Here is a 20,539-nt window from a genome sequence, read left to right on the forward strand (position 1 = left end):
CTGGGTGTGTCTCTGCCAGGGAGGAGGGTCTTAAAGATGGCACGGCACTTGATTATGACGTCATAGAGGGTCTTCATGCTGGAGGCGGTCTCAAGCTGCCACACCTCATGTTGCTGATTAACCCCTTCACTCCCTCCCGCTGATAGGTGGAGTTCTGTGTAGATGTCGGAGAGGGAGGAGGACTCTTCAGTGACGTATGCCACATGATCAAGACCGTCGAAAGTGACCTTATAGACCTTTAAATACTCCGGCAGACGGACATCTGATATGAGGAGACAATTAATACATGGTAAACATTATGCTTCATTTACAACTTTACATTGAACAATCCATAGCATTAAAACTACTATGTATATATATCCTACAGAAAATCTAAATTTGTAAAAGAAAAAAAGGAGAAAATTGGCTAAAATAAACAAGATTGGATCGTTTTTTTAGTCTAAATGTATGTGTTTATCATCAGTATTTGGACATTGAGACAGGAATACAACGAGTATATTTAATCTGATGAGTCTGCTGCTATTTAAACATTCCATTCATTGAAATAAAATGTTGGTGTAAAATGTGTCCAGTCTTACTGTGTCCAGGTGTGGTTCGACTGAATGTCTTCTGTCCAGGTGTGTTTCTGAATGTCTCTCTGTGGAGATGAAGACAATAGAATATATACATATAGATGAAGACAATAGAATATATACATATAGATGAAGACAATAGAATATATACATATAGATGAAGACAATAGAATATATACATATAGATGAAGACAATAGAATAGATACATATAGATGAAGACAATAGAATATATACATATAGATGAAGACAATAGAATATATACATATAGATACATATATATATGAAGACAATAGAATATATGGATACATATAGATGAAGACAATATAATATATACATATAGATACATATGTATCTAACGGTTAATTTTCCAGCCGGTTAATTAACGGTTGTTTTTTATTTTATTTTATTTTTTATTTTTTTACCCCAAATGTAATATGCATAGTATAGGCTACATAATTAAAGTTGGTAGACGAATGGTATAAATGTATTTATGCTCCTTTTTAAAAGACAAACTAAATGTTGTTAAAGCAACATTTAACAATATAAATAAATTGTTGTAGGCTTAATCATCAATAAACAACGCATCACATCTGCACGCATGCATCTGCGCGTCTACAGTACAGAGGTCCGCCGGTTCTATTCCAAAACATAAATAAGTCCAGTCCAGATCTGAGCAGCCTATAGCCCAACTATAAAGCCACTGGACGCATGGGCTAAGCCTTTTTTAATTATTAAGGACGATCAGCATGCATGTCACCGTGTTCTGTTTCTTGACTTTTCGCTGACGAGAAACCCCTCAAACATGGATAGCACATGGCTAACTTGATAGCCGTAAGCCGTGCCAGTGTGGGGAGAACTTTGGGACATTGAGGGGGCAGAAAACAGCGCCCGAGCAGCGCTGTTCATGCAGCCTGGAGTGTGACAAGCTGGGCGGCGCAAATAACAGCAATTTTAGGCATGTGTGCAACATGACAACTGTTTTGTACAGTATTGTACAGTGACAACTACAGTCTCTGTAATGTTTATGTTGTACTATTACTAAAAACAATCTAAAATAAAGGGATTTAAGATCAGAACACGCATTTATTATTATGCAAATTAACCTTAAAGCTGATAAGCATACTCGGATATTTCTTAACGGTAGCCGGTTAGCCCCTGACATCGGGTATGGGCTCTGATGACGCAGAGGAGAGAACACGCCCCCAGCGCCCACAGCGGGAATCGAACCCAGGACCTTCTAGCTGTGAGGCGACAACACTACCGGCTGTACCACTGTCCCCCCTCTTGGTTTTATTTTTGATAAAGATTTTAAACTTAATAAACAAATCAGCTCCGTCGTTAAAACTCTCTTCTTCCAATCATCGCCACGGTCAAATCATACCTCCCCTTAAAACAGCTGGAGATGGTTATCCATGCTTTGATTTCATCAAGAATAGATGATTGCAACTCTTTGTATATTGTGAGGGTACCTACCCTAGGGGACACGGGGAGAACATGTGAGGGTACCTACCCTAGGGGACACGGGGAGAACATGTGAGGGTACCTACCCTAGGGGACACGGGGAGAACATGTGAGGGTACCTACCCTAGGGGACACGGGGAGAACATGTGAGGGTACCTACCCTAGGGGACACGGGGAGAACATGTGAGGGTACCTACCCTAGGGGACACGGGGAGAACATGTGAGGGTACCTACCCTAGGGGACACGGGGAGAACATGTGAGGGTACCTACCCTAGGGGACACGGGGAGAACATGTGAGGGTACCTACCCTAGGGAACACGGGGAGAACATGTGAGGGTACCTACCCTAGGGGAAACGGAGAGAACATACAAATTCCACACAGAAAGGCCCTTTCGCCAACCCCGCCTCGGGTATGGGCTCTGATGACGCAGAGGAGAGAACACGACCCCAGCGCCCAAAGCGGGAATCGAACCCAGGACCTTCTAGCTGTGAGGCAACAACACTACCGGCTGTACCACTGTCCCCCCTCTTGGTTTTATTTTTTATAAAGATTTTAAACTTAATAAACAAATCAGCTCCGTCGTTAAAACTCTCTTCTTCCAATCATCGCCACGGTCAAATCCTACCTCCCCCTAAAAACAGCTGGAGATGGTTATCCATGCTTTGATTTCATCAAGAATAGATTATTGCAACTCTTTGTATATGGGCATCGACCAGGCGTCACTCAGGCGTTTACAGCTAGTGCAGAACACAGCTGCCCGCCTTCTCACCGGCACTATAAAACGTGAACACATTACTCCATGTCTGCCCCTCCCCATTAGATCTGCTCAGATAGATGCTTTAGAAATAAAGTTTGATTTGATTTGACTTGGAGTACACAATTCAGACACCAGATGGAGTTCATGTTTCAACCTTTGATCAGTAGAGTGGTGTCCATCTTTGAAGTCAATAAGTCCATGCATGGACGAGTCACTCTTCATGGAGACACAGCTGGGTACAGGAGAGACTGCTCTGTGATGATCAACCCTGTTACAAAGAGAGGATCAACAGGATTTATAGACAATCATATCAGGCTTGGCAATTTCATAGTCTAGGAAGTTCAACTCAAATGTGATTATTCTTAGTTGAAAACAAACAAAAAGCTTATAAAGTTATACCTAAACATTCAGCTGTAAGCATTGACCACAGCTATTTCAGTTATATAAGTTATTTAAAATGTCAACTTTCTCACCCTCAATGAAAACAAAACTGAAATCATATATTTTTTTACCACCATCCGACCATAATATCCTTTAGCTCCCTGGGTGTGTTAAATTCTAACATCGACCCATTTCCTAGAAATCTTGGTTTTATTTATTTTTTTCAATTTTTTTATCCCACGATTTTCACCCGGTGTCAATTATCTAATGTAATCCTGGACACTACACTTCCTCTGCCAACCTGGGAGAGCAACGGACTGACCTCATGCTTCCTTCTATGCATGAGGAGTCCAAGCTGCTTCTTTTCACCCGACAGGGGAGAGTTTCCCCGGTCGGACGTAGAGCGTGGAAAGAACACGTTATTCCGACAAGTTCCTTTCCTCTCCATCAGGCCCCCCTGGCTGGCCAGGGGGAGGTAGTATAGAGACCAGGATTACTGCATGTTTTTTGTGACGGTACCTACCCTAGGGGACACGGGGAGAACATGTGAGGGTACCTACCCTAGGGGACACGGGGAGAACATGTGAGGGTACCTACCCTAGGGGACACGGGGAGAACATGTGAGGGTACCTACCCTAGGGGAAACGGGGAGAACATGTGAGGGTACCTACCCTAGGGGACACGGGGAGAACATGTGAGGGTACCTACCCTAGGGGACACGGGGAGAACATACAAACTCCACACAGAAAGGCCCTTTCGCCAACCCCGCCTCGGGTATGGGCTCTGATGACGCAGAGGAGAGAACACGCCCCCAGCGCCCAAAGCGGGAATCGAACCCAGGACCTTCTAGCTGTGAGGCGACAACACTACAGACTGTACCACTGTCCCCCCTCTTGGTTTTATTTTTGATGAAGATTTTAAACTTAATAAACAAATCAGCTCCGTCGTTAAAACTCTCTTCTTCCAATCATCGCCACGGTCAAATCCTACCTCCCCCTAAAAACAGCTGGAGATGGTTATCCATGCTTTGATTTCATCAAGAATAGATTATTGCAACACTTTGTATATTGTCATCGACCAGGCGTCACTCAGGCGTTTACAGCTAGTGCAGAACACAGCTGCCCGCCTTTTCACCGGCACTATAAAACGTGAACACATTACTCCATGTCTGCCCCTCCACATTAGATCTGCTCAGATAGATGCTTTAGAAATAAAGTTTGATTTGATTTGACTTGGAGTACACAATTCAGACACCAGATGGAGTTCATGTTTCAACCTTTGATCAGTAGAGTGGTGTCCATCTTTGAAGTCAATAAGTCCATGCATGGACGAGTCACTCTTCATGGAGACACAGCTGGGTACAGGAGAGACTGCTCTGTGATGATCAACCCTGTTACAAAGAGAGGATCAACAGGATTTATAGACAATCATATCAGGCTTGGAAATTTCATAGTCTAGGAAGTTCTACTCAAACGTGATTATTCTTAGTTGAAAACAAACAAAAAGCTTATAAAGTAAAACCTAAAACATTCAGCTGTAAACATTGACCACAGCTATTTCAGTTATATAAGTTATTTAAAATGTAAACTTTCTCACCCTCAAAGAAAACAAAACTGAAATAATGTTTTTTTACCACCATCCGACCATAATATCCTTTAGCTCCCTGGGTGTGTTAAGTTCTAACATCCACCCATTTCCTAGAAATCTTGGTTTTATTTTTACTTAAAAAAAAAAAAATTATCCCACGATTTTCACCCAGGTGTCAATTATCTAATGTAATCCTGGGCACTACACTTCCTCTGCCAACCTGGGAGAGCAACGGACTGACCTCATGCTTCCTTCTATGCATGAGGAGTCCAAGCTGCTTCTTTTCACCCGACAGGGGAGAGTTTCCCCGGTCGGACATAGAGCGAGGAAAGAACACGTTATTCCGACAAGTTCCTTTCCTCTCCATCAGGCCCCCCTGGCTGGCCAGGGGGAGGTAGTTTAGAGACCAGGATTACTGCATGTTTTTTGTGAGGGTACCACTACCTACCCTAGGGGACATGGGGGGAGAACATGTGAGGGTACCTACCCTAGGGGACACGGGGAGAACATGTGAGGGTACCTACCCTAGGGGACACGGGGAGAACATGTGAGGGTACCTACCCTAGGGGAAACGGGGAGAACATGTGAGGGTACCTACCCTAGGGGACACGGGGAGAACATGTGAGGGTACCTACCCTAGGGGACACGGGGAGAACATACAAACTCCACACAGAAAGGCCCTTTCGCCAACCCCGCCTCGGGTATGGGCTCTGATGACGCAGAGGAGAGAACACGCCCCCAGCGCCCAAAGCGGGAATCGAACCCAGGACCTTCTAGCTGTGAGGCGACAACACTACCGGCTGTACCACTGTCCCCCCTCTTGGTTTTATTTTTGATAAAGATTTTAAACTTAATAAACAAATCAGCTCCGTCGTTAAAACTCTCTTCTTCCAATCATCGCCACGGTCAAATCCTACCTCCCCCTAAAAACAGCTGGAGATGGTTATCCATGCTTTGATTTCATCAAGAATAGATTATTGCAACTCTTTGTATATTGTCATCGACCAGGCGTCACTCAGGCGTTTACAGCTAGTGCAGAACACAGCTGCCCGCCTTCTCACCGGCACTATAAAACGTGAACACATTACTCCATGTCTGCCCCTCCCCATTAGATCTGCTCAGATAGATGCTTTAGAAATAAAGTTTGATTTGATTTGACTTGGAGTACACAATTCAGACACCAGATGGAGTTCATGTTTCAACCTTTGATCAGTAGAGTGGTGTCCATCTTTGAAGTCAATAAGTCCATGCATGGACGAGTCACTCTTCATGGAGACACAGCTGGGTACAGGAGAGACTGCTCTGTGATGATCAACCCTGTTACAAAGAGAGGATCAACAGGATTTATAGACAATCATATCAGGCTTGGCAATTTCATAGTCTAGGAAGTTCTACTCAAACGTGATTATTCTTAGTTGAAAACAAATAAAACGCTTATAAAGTTAAACCTAAACATTCAGCTGTAAACATTGACCACAGCTATTTCAGTTATATAAGTTATTTAAAATGTCAACTTTCTCACCCTAAATGAAAACAAAACTGAAATCATATGTTTTTTTACCACCATCCGACCATAATATCCTTTAGCTCCCTGGGTGTGTTAAGTTCTAACATCCACCCCTTTCCTAGAAATCTTGGTTTTATTTTTACTTTTTTCAAAAAAATTATCCCACGATTTTCACCTGGTGTCAATTATCTAATGTAATCCTGGGCACTACACTTCCTCTGCCCACCTGGGAGAGCAACGGACTGACCTCATGCTTCCTTCTATGCATGAGGAGTCCAAGCTGCTTCTTTTCACCTGACAGGGGAGAGTTTCCCCGGTCGGACGTAGAGCATGGAAAGAACACGTTATTCCGACAAGTTCCTTTCCTCTCCATCAGGCCCCCCTGGCTGGCCAGGGGGAGGTAGTTTAGAGACCAGGATTACTGCATGTTTTTTGTGAGGGTACCTACCCTAGGGGACACGGGGAGAACATGTGAGGGTACCTACCCTAGGGGACACGGGGAGAACATGTGAGGGTACCTACCCTAGAGCTAAATTCCAATACCCAAAATCTCAGACACTCGCTCACTCCCACTCGGTCACTCGGGGTCATTCCAGCGTGACCCGGAAATGGTTAACGTTCCGATTGTTAAAGCGCTCCATCGAGGAGGAGAGGAGAGTCGAGTGGAGGAGCCGAGTGAGCTCTCCGAGACCGCATAGAGCGAGTGTACATCAGGTGCAGGCTCGGTGGGGTATTTTGTCTCCTCGCAGCGGATTTCCGTATCACGTGTACATGTTTTTTTTCCTTCTCCAGTGACATAAGTCCGCCTCCTCCACATGTGGCACAGAAAACACTGATGAAACCCGATACTGTGCACCCCCCCCCCCCCCCCCCCCATCCACTAGCTGCCGGCCGGCTGACTGGCTGAAGTCGCTGACCCAACGGCCAACACACACATGCACGCACTGTTCAACTGTTTGTTGAAGAGACACATTTTCGCTGAATAAATAGAGCTTTCAGAATGATAAAGTAGCCTATCTAGCCTACTTATGTGAAAGTGAAAGGACCACAACAAGCCACTGGCTTTATTGCGTTGTGTTATATAAGCATAATAAAAGTAGGATATGAAATTAGGCCGGCTATATTGTGCGCACCTCAAAAGCTATAGTTAATTTATCTCTGTGCATGCCTGAATGCACAGACTGCTATGAATGACGGTGACAAAAATGAAAAAAATATGGACTGAACTGAATATGTAAGTCAGAGAGACTATACCTAATTCCTGTTATAGTGTCCGTTATTTGCAAAGACCGCGGAGGAGGACTGCTGTCGGAGGAGTGGGTGATTTATACGTGTGCGCATCCTGGCGCTTATTCACTATTTCAGGAATAAATAGCCTTGCCTTGCACATGTTACCAATACATACACATTGGCCTCGGACCCTCGGTTACATGTACAAAATGATGAATTGTCTATTCTGTAGACTGTACGGCTCTGTTCGGAGTTCCAGTGATCCAGGCATCCAGCTGTGTGACACCACTTTTGCTTTGGCAATGTTAACGTATGTTTTCCCATGCCAATAAAGCCCTTTGAATTGAATTGAATTGATACACGTCATTAGTGATCGCGGAATGTGCCGTCGCTTTGAAATGACAGCGTAGTACATTCCGATTCCAGAGGAAAATTCGACCACCACTCTGTCCTCGCATTGAATCCTCTCCTCCTCCTCTCCTCCTCGCTGGGGGCGGAGCCGAGGAGCGAGTGGAGGACGCGAGGAGAGTGAGCGAGTGTGAAAGTTGCGGTATTGGAATTTAGCTTAGGGGACACGGGGAGAACATACAAACTCCACACAGAAAGGCCCTTTCGCCAACCCCGCCTCAGGTATGGGCTCTGATGACGCAGAGGAGAGAACACGCCCCCAGCGCCCAAAGCGGGAATCGAACCCAGGACCTTCTAGCTGTGAGGAGACAACACTACCGACTGTACCACTGTCCCCCCTCTTGGTTTTATTTTTGATAAAGATTTTAAACTTAATAAACAAATCAGCTCCGTCGTTAAAACTCTCTTCTTCCAATCATCGCCACGGTCAAATCCTACCTCCCCCTAAAAACAGCTGGAGATGGTTATCCATGCTTTGATTTAATCAAGAATAGATTATTGCAACTCTTTGTATATTGGCATCGACCAGGCGTCACTCAGGCGTTTACAGCTAGTGCAGAACACAGCTGCCCGCCTTCTCACCGGCACTATAAAACGTGAACACATTACTCCATGTCTGCCCCTCCCCATTAGATCTGCTAAGATAGATGCTTTAGAAATAAAGTTTGATTTGATTTGACTTGGAGTACACAATTCAGACACCAGATGGAGTTCATGTTTCAACCTTTGATCAGTAGAGTGGTGTCCATCTTTGAAGTCAATAAGTCCATGCATGGACGAGTCACTCTTCATGGAGACACAGCTGGGTACAGGAGAGACTGCTCTGTGATGATCAACCCTGTTACAAAGAGAGGATCAACAGGATTTATAGACAATCATATCAGGCTTGGCAATTTCATAGTCTAGGAAGTTCTACTCAAACGTGATTATTCTTAGTTGAAAACAAATAAAACGCTTATAAAGTTAAACCTAAACATTCAGCTGTAAACATTGACCACAGCTATTTCAGTTATATAAGTTATTTAAAATGTCAACTTTCTCACCCTAAATGAAAACAAAACTGAAATCATATGTTTTTTTTACCACCATCCGACCATAATATCCTTTAGCTCCCTGGGTGTGTTAAGTTCTAACATCCACCCCTTTCCTAGAAATCTTGGTTTTATTTTTACTTTTTTCTAAATTTTTATCCCACGATTTTGCAACGCATTTTTTCTCCCGGTGTCAATTATCTAATGTAATCCTGGACACTACACTTCCTCTGCTAACCTGGGAGAGCAACGGACTGACCTCATGCTTCCTTCTATGCATGAGGAGTGCAAGCTGCTTCTTTTCACCTGACAGGCTGTTGGTTGTGAAGGAGTTCATGTTTCAATCACCCATCTGGTCAATTCAAATTCAAACCTTTGATCAGTAGAGTGGTGTTCATCTTTGAAGTCAATAAGTCCATGCATGGACGAGTCACTCTTCATGGAGACACAGCTGGGTACAGGAGAGACTGCTCTGTGATGATCAACCCTGTTACAAAGAGAGGATCAACAGGATTTATAGACAATCATATCAGGCTTGGCAATTTCATAGTCTAGGAAGTTCTACTCAAACGTGATTATTCTTAGTTGAAAACAAACAAAAAGCTTATAAAGTTAAACCTAAACATTCAGCTGTAAACATTGACCACAGCTATTTCAGTTATATAAGTTATTTAAAATGTAAACTTTCTCACCCTCAATTCAAACAAAACTGAAATCATATGTTTTTTTACCACCATCCGACCAGAATATCCTTTAGCTCCCTGGGTGTGTTAAGTTCTAACATCCACCCATTTCCTAGAAATCTTGGTTTCATTTTAACTTTTTATATCCCACGATTTTCACCCGGTGTCAATTATCTAATGTAATCCTGGGCACTACACTTCCTCTGCCAACCTGGGAGAGCAACGGACTGACCTCATGCTCCCTTCTATGCATGAGGAGTCCAAGCTGCTTCTTTTCACCCGACAGGGGAGAGTTTCCCCGGTCGGACATAGAGCGTGGAAAGAACACGTTATTCCGACAAGTTCCTTTCCTCTCCATCAGGCCCCCCTGGCTGGCCAGGGGGAGGTAGTTTAGAGACCAGGATTACTGCATGTTTTTTGTGAGGGTACCTACCCTAGGGGACATGGGGAGAACATGTGAGGGTACCTACCCTAGGGGACATGGGGAGAACATGTGAGGGTACCTACCCTAGGGGACACAGGGAGAACATGTGAGGGTACCTACCCTAGGGGACACGGGGAGAACATGTGAGGGTACCTACCCTAGGGGACACAGGGAGAACATGTGAGGGTACCTACCCTAGGGGACACGGGGAGAACATGTGAGGGTACCTACCCTAGGGGACACGGGGAGAACGTGTGAGGGTACCTACCCTAGGGGACACGGGGGGGAACATACAAACTCCACACAGAAAGGCCCTTTCGCCAACCCCGAGTCGGGTATGGGGTCTGATGAAGCAGAGGAGAGAACACGCCCCCAGCACCCACAGCGGGAATCGAACCCAGGACCACACTACCGGCTGTACCACTGTCCCCCTCTTGGTTTTATTTTTTATAAAGATTTTAAAGTTAATAAACAAATCAGCTCCGTCGTTAAAACTCTCTTCTTTCAATCATCGCCACGGTCAAATCCTACCTCCCCCTAAAAACAGCTGGAGATGGTTATCCATGCTTTGATTTCATCAAGAATAGAGTATTGCAACTCTTTGTATATTGGCATCGACCTGGCGTCACTCAGGCGTTTAGAAACAAAGTTTGATTTGACTTGGAGTACACAATTCAGACACCAGATGGAGCTGTTGGTTGTAAAAGAGTTCATGTTTCAGCATTTGATCGGTAGAGTGGTGTCCATCTTTGAAGTCAATAAGTCTTGGACATATTGGACCGAAACCCATGCTGGTGGTTACTCAGTAACTGGTGTTTATTAATAAAGCAGTCTAATCTAATAACGAATAGTTTTTCTAATATTTTTGAGAATTGAGATAGCAGGGAGATAGGTCTGTAGTTGATGTTTGTCACCACTTTTGTAGATGGGAATTACTTTAGCTAATTTCATGGTTGTGGGGAAAGATGCCAGTAGAGAAACATAGGTTACAAATGTGAGTGAACGGTTTGATTATTTTGACAATTATGTTTTTGATTAGTGTCATGTCAATGTTTGAACTATCGGTTTTAATTTTACCATATTCAGTATCTCTTGTTCCTGTACACATTTGACAAAGATAGATTGTGGATTCCGGTATAGTCCAAGCCGTTGTCTCCTGGGTCTACTATCTCGTTTGCTAAAGTTGGACCGACATTTACAAAGAAGTCATTGAATTCATTGGCTATTTTGTTGTTGTTGTCTATGGTTATGTTTTCTTTATTGAAGTAGCTGGGATACTCCCCTTTTCCCATACCTTCTCGAATGATGTTGTTTAGGGTTTTCCATGTGGCTTTGATGTTTCCTCTTTGTTGTTCTGACAACTCGTCCATGCATGGAAGAGTCACTCTTCATGGAGACACAGCTGGGTACAGGAGAGACTGCTCTGTGATGATCAACCCTGTTACAAAGAGAGGATCAACAGGATTTAGTTTATTTATAAATAAGAGAAAGTAAAAGATGAGTGTATATATTTTTTAATTTGCTGCTTTCTTTTGTTTTAGGAATTTAGCTGTTTTTGACAGATCCTGTGATCTTTTGTGGCAGTGTAGTAGGGCTATAGTAAATAATCAAAAAATAAATCTCTATAACATTTTGTAAAAGAAAATACATATTTAGCCCCATGCTCGAATGCCCCCGCCCCCTGTCAAAATCAGCTAAAATCCCTAAAACGAAAGAAAGCAGCAAATGGAAAAAGAAATTAACACTCATCTTTTACTTTCTCTAATAACAACCTAAAACATCAACCTTGATTGAAAAGGAACAGAGCGGTGCGTCTGCCATAAGGAACAGAGCGGTGCGTCTGCCATAAGGAACAGAGCGGTGCGTCTGCCATAAGGAACAGAGCGGTGCGTCTGCCATAAGGAACAGAGCGGTGCGTCTGCCATAAGGAACAGAGCGGTGCGTCTGCCATAAGGAACAGAGCGGTGCGTCTGCCATAAGGAACAGAGCGGTGCGTCTGCCATAAGGAACAGAGCGGTGCGTCTGCCATAAGGTGGTTGAAAGCAGCGTCGCGCTACATCGGTAACGACGCGCATGCATCTGTAAACACGCAGGAGAAATGAGTCAATTCAAACCTTTCATCGGTCGGGTCGTCTCCGTCACTAGAGACCAACGATGACACGCCAGAAGCAGAACTCCCACTCATTTTCTCCATAGAGATATTGTAGGCTATTATCAGCTACAGTAAAATGTCGTAACAATCCAGTATTTAGAAAGAGAACTTGACGTCACACCATTAGACCTATCCCAAAGCCCCTCCCCAAACTGCTATGGTCCAATCACAGCTAAGCATAACATGGGTTAGACAAACCTCTCCACCAATAGTTTTCCTATAATAAAACATCGTTTTAAAACATAAATGCCACGCACATATTTTTCCAGTGCATACAGTATGGCAGGCCTTGTTGTTGTATTTGGAAGAGATTTTGAAGGTCTGGTTCCAAAAATGAACCAGTATATTTAATGTGTAAAATCCATGATATTTACATGTGAATGAATGAGCCTGGCTGGACAGTGTCCAAGTGGGAGTGTGTAAGTGGGAGAGGGCGGGTCTTAGCTATAGGTCAATTAAAAAACGTATTTTTGGGGGGTTTTCCGATTCTTGTGAATGGAATCAAAATGTGTTACGAGTTAATTCATCAGGTCGCTGGTTGGCTTGATTCCAGCCTTCAAACTCGGGTATGGGCTCTGATGGCGCAGAGGAGAGAACACACCCCCAGCGCCCAAAGCGGGAATCGAACGCAGGACCTTCTAGCTGTGAGGCGACAACACTACCGGCTATACCACTGTCCCCCCTCTTGGTTTTATTTTTAATAAAGATTTTAAACTTAATAAACAAATCAGCTCCGTCGTTAAAACTCTCTTCTTCCAATCATCGCCACGGTCAAATCCTACCTCCCCCTAAAAACAGCTGGAACATGATCATCTTACCGAAAATGATTTCAAACAAAATGATGCAGATCATTGTGTCTATAGCAGACAATCAAAAAAAGGCAAAGTCATACTGATAATATGGGTGGATGATTTGCTTCTTGCAGCCAGCAACAATGATTTACTCGGTGAGGTGAAAGAATTGTTGAAAGGGAAATTAAAAATGAAAGATATGGGAAAAATAAGACACCTTTTTGGGATTGACTTCACTCAGAGTGAAGGAGAGGTCAAAATGGGTCAAAAGCGACACATTGAAAAAGTGCTACAGAAATGTGGTATGTTCGATTACAAACCTAGGTCAACCCCATGTGAGCAAAAGCTACAGTTTGACACTGAAGGTGACGTGACAGATGCAACAGGGTATCGAGAGGTCATAGGCAGTCTCATACATTATGACCAGCACCAGGCCTGACTTGAGTTGGGTTGTGAGTAAATTATCACAGCATCTATCAGATAACCTAAAACTTGAAGGTTACAGTGATGCTGACTGGGCAGCAGACCTACAGGATAGGCGGAGCACAACAGGCTATTGCTTTAGCTTAACTAAGAGTGGTCCAGTTATATCTTGGAAAAGTAAGAAGCAGCCCACAGTGGCTCTATCTACGTGTGAAGCCGAATATATGGCTCTGGCTGCTACCACACAAGAGAGCATGTACCTTGTACAGTTATTAAAAGAAATGGATAGAGGTAGCCAGCATACACCAGTTAAGATCTATGAGGACAACCAGGGAGCCTCTATCAAAAGACCCAGTTGGCCGTCAAAGGAGCAAGCATGTAGACATTAAATACCATTTTATTAGGTCTGCACAAGCCGATGGTAAGATAGCAATAGAATACTGTCCTACCACAGAGATGGTTGCTGATGTCTTAACCAAGCCTCTGACAAAGGCTAAGTTTGAAGGATTTATTGGGTATTTGTTTGGAGAATGATGTGAAGAGTGCCTATTTTGTTTTATTCTAGGGAACTGTGAACATGTCTTTGAGTGGGGGAGTTGACTTAAAGGACAACTTTAGTTTTTTTCAACCAAGGTTCATGTATTAGGTTGTTATTAGAGAAAGTAAAAGATGAGTGTTCATTTTTCTTCATTTGCTGCTTTCTTTCGTTTTAGGGATTTTAGCGGTTTTTGACAGGGGGCGGGGGCATTCGAGCATGGGGCTAAATATGTATTTCTTTACAAAATATTATGGCGATTTTTTTAATTATTATTTACTATAGTCCTACTAGACCCCAGGAAATTACATCTGGCCACAGAAATTCACAGGATCTACTGAATTTGAAGGTAGCCTATTGGGGGGAAGCAACACTGTGTTATAGGCTCAATATGTCCGTTTGACACATTCAGTAGATCTCGTGATCTTTGGTGGCCAGATGTAATTTCTTGGGGTTTAGTAGGAGTAGAGTAAATAATAAAACAATAAATCGCTATAAAATCTTGTACAAAAATACATATTTAGCCCCATGCTCGAATGCCCCCGCCCCCCTGTCAAAAACAGCTAAAATCCCTAAAACGAAAGAAAGCAGAAAATGAAGAAAAGTTTACACTCATCTTTTACTTTCTCTAATAACAACCTGAAACATGAACCTTGGTTGAAAAAAACTAAAGTTGTCCTTTAATGCACATTATCACCTATATGCAAAGCCATGTGACGTCATCACGTGCCTGCGTGCTCAACTACACACTGTGTTCTACCTGAGCATGGGCAATAAATCTTGATTCATTCCTGACTGAAACTATATCGATGAAGCACGCGTTTCCTTGATGTAAGTAAGTAAGTAAGTACATTTTATTTATAGAGCACTTTTCAAAACAAAGTTACAAAGTGCTGTACAGTAAAAACAACAATATAAACAATCAAGTTAAAACAGGCACAAAGGAGCAAACAACACAGAGTAAGAGCAGAAACATAAATTGACAACAGTAATAGTCAAACTAAAAGATAAAATGTAACCTAAATAAATGAGTTTTTAACTTGGACTTGAAACCTTCAACAGACTCTGCAGTTTTAATGGATAGGGGTAGGGCGTTCCACAGTGTGGGAGCAACCACTGCAAAGGACCGGTCCCCCTTAGTTTTCAATTTTGTCACCGGAATATTCAGGAGGCCTTTGTCAGAGGACCTGAGGGGTCTAACAATTGGTTTTGCCACCAATAGGTCTGTAATATAAACTGGGGCTAGGCCATGTAGTGCTTTATATGTTGTTACAAGGATTTTAAAATCGATTCTAGATTTGATAGGGAGCCAGTGTAGTTCAGCCAGTACCGGTGTTATGTGTGCTCTGCGGTTTGTATTGGTGAGTATTCTAGCGGCTGTATTTTGTACTAATTGTAGTTTGTAAATAGAGGAACAGTTAAGGGTAGTGTACAGTCCATTACAATAGTCGAGACGGGATGAAACAAAAGCATGAATAATTTTTTTTTCCAGATCGTGACCACCATCCACTATACGCTATAGGATGGCTAATAATGCAACACTTTTCACCTGACAGGTTGTTGGTTCATGTTTCAATCACCCGTCTGGTCAATTCAAATTCAAACCTTTGATCAGTAGAGTGGTGTCCATCTTTGAAGTCAATAAGTCCATGCATGGACGAGTCACTCTTCATGGAGACACAGCTGGGTACAGGAGAGACTGCTCTGTGATGATCAACCCTGTTACAAAGAGAGGATCAACAGGATTTATAGACAATCATATCAGGCTTGGCAATTTCATAGTCTAGGAAGTTCTGCTCAAACGTGATTATTCTTAGTTGAAAACAAACAAAAAGCTTATAAAGTTAAACCTAAACATTCAGCTGTAAACATTGACCACAGCTATTTCAGTTATATAAGTTATTTTTTTACCACGATCCGACCATAATATCATTTAGCTCCCTGGGTGTGTTAAGTTCTAACATCCACCCATTTCCTAGAAATCTTGGTTTTATTTTTTACTTTTTTCAAAAAATGTATCCCACGATTTTCACCCGGTGTCAATTATCTAATGTAATCCTGGGCACTACACTTCCTCTGCCAACCTGGGAGAGCAACGGACTGACCTCATGCTTCCTTCTATGCATGAGGAGTCCAAGCTGCTTCTTTTCACCTGACAGGGGAGAGTTTCCCCGGTCGGACATAGAGCGTGGAAAGAACACGTTATTCGGACAAGTTCCTTTCCTCTCCATCAGGCCCCCCTGGCTGGCCAGGGGGAGGTAGTTTAGAGACCAGGATTACTGCATGTTTTTTGTGAGGGTACCTACCCTAGGGGACACGGGGAGAACATGTGAGGGTACCTATCCTAGGGGACATGGGGAGAACATGTGAGGGTACCTACCCTAGGGGACACAGGGAGAACATGTGAGGGTACCTACCCTAGGGGACACGGGGAGAACATGTGAGGGTACCTACCTTAGGGGAAACGGAGAGAACATACAAACTCCACACAGAAAGGCCCTTTCGCCAACCCCGCCTCGGGGATGGGCTCTGATGACGCAGAGGAGAGAACACGCCCCCAGCGCCCAAAGCTGGAATCAAACCCAGGACCTTCTAGCTGTGAGGCGACAACACTACCGGCTGTACCACTCTCCCCCCTCTTGGTTTTATTTTTTATAAAGATTTTAAACTTAATAAACAAATCAGCTCCGTCGTTAAAACTCTCTTCTTCCAATCATCGCCACGGTCAAATCCTACCTCCCCTAAAAACAGCTGGAGATGGTTATCCATGCTTTGATTTCATCAAGAATAGAGTATTGCAACTCTTTGTATATTGGCATCGACCAGGCGTCACTCAGGCGTTTACAGCTAGTGCAGAACACAGCTGCCCGCCTTCTCACCGGCACTATAAAACGTGAACACATTACTCCATGTCTGCCCCTCCCCATTAGATCTGCTCAGATAGATGCTTTAGAAATAAAGTTTGATTTGATTTGACTTGGAGTACACAATTCAGACACCAGATGGAGTTCATGTTTCAACCTTTGTTTAGCAGAGTGGTGTCCATCTTTGAAGTCAATAAGTCCATGCATGGACGAGTCACTCTTCATGGAGACACAGCTGGGTACAGGAGAGACTGCTCTGTGATGATCAACCCTGTTACAAAGAGAGGATCAACAGGATTTATAGACAATCATATCAGGCTTGGCAATTTCATAGTCTAGGAAGTTCTACTCAAACGTGATTATTCTTAGTTGAAAACAAATAAAACGCTTATAAAGTTAAACCTAAACATTCAGCTGTAAGCATTGACCACAGCTATTTCAGTTATATAAGTTATTTAAAATGTCAACTTTCTCACCCTAAATGAAAACAAAACTGAAATCATATGTTTTTTTTACCACCATCCGACCATAATATCCTTTAGCTCCCTGGGTGTGTTAAGTTCTAACATCCACCCATTTCCTAGAAATCTTGGTTTTATTTTTACTTTTTTTAAAAATGTTATACCACGATTTTCACCCGGTGTCAATTATCTAATGTAATCCTGGGCGCTACACTTCCTCTACCAACCTGGGAGAGCAACGGACTGACCTCATGCTTCCTTCTATGCATGAGGAGTCCAAGCTGCTTCTTTTCACCCGACAGGGGAGAGTTTCCCCGGTCGGACATAGAGCAGCGTGGAAAGAACACGTTATTCCGACAAGTTCCTTTCCTCTCCATCAGGCCCCCCTTGCTGGCCAGGGGGAGGTAGTTTAGAGACCAGGATTACTGCATGTTTTTGTGAGGGTACCTACCCTAGGGGACATGGGGAGAACATGTGAGGGTACCTACCCTAGGGGACATGGGGAGAACATGTGAGGGTACCTACCCTAGGGGACACGGGGAGAACATGTGAGGGTACCTACCCTAGGGTACACGGGGAGAACATGTGAGGGTACCTACCCTAAGGGAAACAGGGAGAACATACAAACTCCACAAAGAAAGGCCCTTTCGCCAACCCCGCCTCTGGTATGGGCTCTGATGACGCAGAGGAGAGAACACGCCCCCAGCGCCCACAGCGGGAATCGAACCCAGGACCTTCTAGCTGTGAGGCGACAACACTACCGACTGTGCCACTGTCCCCCCCACCTGGTTTTATTTTTAATAAAGATTTTAAACTCAATAAACAAATCAGCTCCGTCGTTAAAACTCTCTTCTTCCAATCATCGCCACGGTCAAATCCTACCTCCCCCTAAAACAGCTGGAGATGGTTATCCATGCTTTGATTTCATCAAGAATAGAGTATTGCAACTCTTTGTATATTGGCATCGACCAGGCGTCACTCAGGCGTTTACAGCTAGTGCAGAACACAGCTGCCCGCCTTCTCACCGGCACTATAAAACGTGAACACATTAATCCATGTCTGCCCCTCCCCATTAGATCTGCTCAGATAGATGCTTTAGAAATAAAGTTTGATTTGATTTGACTTGGAGTACACAATTCAGACACCAGATGGAGTTCATGTTTCAACCTTTGTTTAGCAGAGTGGTGTCCATCTTTGAAGTCAATAAGTCCATGCATGGACGAGTCACTCTTCATGGAGACACAGCTGGGTACAGGAGAGACTGCTCTGTGATGATCAACCCTGTTACAAAGAGAGGATCAACAGGATTTATAGACAATCATATCAGGCTTGGCAATTTCATAGTCTAGGAAGTTCTACTCAAACGTGATTATTCTTAGTTGAAAACAAACAAAAAGCTTATAAAGTTAAACCTAAACATTCAGCTGTAAACATTGACCACAGCTATTTCAGTTATATAAGTTATTTAAAATGTCAACTTTCTCACCTTAAATTAAAACAAAACTGAAATAATATGTTTTTTTACCACCATCCGACCATAATATCCTTTAGCTCCCTGGGTGTGTTAAGTTCTAACATCCACCCATTTCCTAGAAATCTTGGTTTTATTTTTACTTTTTTCAAAAAATTTATCACACGATTTTCACCCGGTGTCAATTATCTAATGTAATCCTGGGCACTACACTTCCTCTGCCAACCTGGGAGAGCAACGGACTGACCTCATGCTTCCTTCTATGCATGAGGAGTCCAAGCTGCTTCTTTTCACCTGACAGGTTGTTGGTTGTGAAGGAGTTCATGTTTCAATCACCCGTCTGGTCAATTCAAATTCAAACCTTTGATCAGTAGAGTGGTGTCCATCTTTGAAGTCAATAAGTCCATGCATGGACGAGTCACTCTTCATGGAGACACAGCTGGGTACAGGAGAGACTGCTCTGTGATGATCAACCCTGTTACAAAGAGAGGATCAACAGGATTTATAGACAATCATATCAGGCTTGGCAATTTCATAGTCTAGGAAGTTCTACTCAAACGTGATTATTCTTAGTTGAAAACAAACAAAAAGCTTATAAAGTTAAACCTAAACATTCAGCTGTAAACATTGACCACAGCTATTTCAGTTATATAAGTTATTTAAAATGTAAACTTTCTCACCCTCAATGAAAACAAAACTGAAATAATATTTTTTTTACCACCATCCGACCATAATATCCTTTAGCTCCCTGGGTGTGTTAAGTTCTAACATCCACCCATTTCCTAGAAATCTTGGTTTTATTTTTACTTTTTTCAAAAAATTTATCCCACGATTTTCACCCGGTGTCAATTATCTAATGTAATCCTGGGCACTACACTTCCTCTGCCAACCTGGGAGAGCAACGGACTGACCTCATGCTTCCTTCTATGCATGAGGAGTCCAAGCTGCTTCTTTTCACCTGACAGGGGAGAGTTTCCCCGGTCGGACGTAGAGCGTGGAAAGAACACGTTATTCCGACAAGTTCCTTTCCTCTCCATCAGGCCCCCCTGGCTGGCCAGGGGGAGGTAGTTTAGAGACCAGGATTACTGCATGTTTTTTGTGAGGGTACCTACCCTAGGGGACACGGGGAGAACATGTGAGGGTACCTACCCTAGGGGACACAGGGAGAACATGTGAGGGTACCTACCCTAGGGGACATGGGGAGAACATGTGAGGGTACCTACACTAGGGGACACGGGGAGAACATGTGAGGGTACCTACCCTAGGGGACATGGGGAGAACATGTGAGGGTACCTACCCTAGGGGACACAGGGAGAACATGTTAGGGTACCTACCCTAGGGGACACAGGGAGAACATGTGAGGGTACCTACCCTAGGGGACATGGGGAGAACATGTGAGGGTACCTACCCTAGGGGACACAGGGAGAACATGTGAGGGTACCTACCCTAGGGGACACGGGGAGAACATGTGAGGGTACCTACCCTAGGGTACACGGGGAGAACATGTGAGGGTACCTACCCTAAGGGAAACGGGGAGAACATACAAACTCCACATAGAAAGGCCCTTTCGCCAACCCCGCCTCGGGTATGGGCTCTGATGACGCAGAGGAGAGAACACGCCCCCAGCGCCCACAGCGGGAATCGAACCCAGGACCTTCTAGCTGTGAGGCGACAACACTACCGACTGTGCCACTGTCCCCCCTCTTCATGGTTTTATTTTTGATAAATATTTTAAACTTAATAAACAAATCAGCTCCGTCGTTAAAACTCTCTTCTTCCAATCATCGCCACGGTCAAA

General features: G+C 43.6%; 1 protein-coding gene and 1 long non-coding RNA gene across 5 annotated transcripts in view; one reads left to right on the plus strand and one right to left on the minus strand.

The window, feature by feature from the left end:
- LOC310866473 overlaps positions 1–637 on the plus strand; it is a 311,387-nt gene extending 310,750 nt beyond the window's left edge. The window contains exon 3 of the long non-coding RNA XR_014569920.1: positions 588–637. This is a non-coding gene — a long non-coding RNA (uncharacterized lncRNA). The remainder of the gene's footprint in view (positions 1–587) is intronic.
- The window catches only part of LOC310866472 (NACHT, LRR and PYD domains-containing protein 3-like), a 362,173-nt gene that overhangs the window by 320,504 nt on the left and 21,130 nt on the right, over positions 1–20,539 (minus strand). For 3 of the 4 annotated variants that reach the window (XM_083776091.1, XM_083776092.1, XM_083776090.1), the window contains exon 4: positions 579–637. The exons of the other annotated variant lie outside the window; for it this stretch is intronic. In XM_083776091.1, the coding sequence (XP_083632217.1) occupies positions 579–637 (59 nt within the window). The remainder of the gene's footprint in view (positions 1–578; positions 638–20,539) is intronic. 4 annotated transcript variants of the gene reach the window in all.

Source organism: Protomyctophum parallelum (genome assembly GCF_964188405.1).
Source record: "Protomyctophum parallelum genome assembly, chromosome: 11".
Classification (NCBI taxonomy): domain Eukaryota; kingdom Metazoa; phylum Chordata; class Actinopteri; order Myctophiformes; family Myctophidae; genus Protomyctophum; species Protomyctophum parallelum.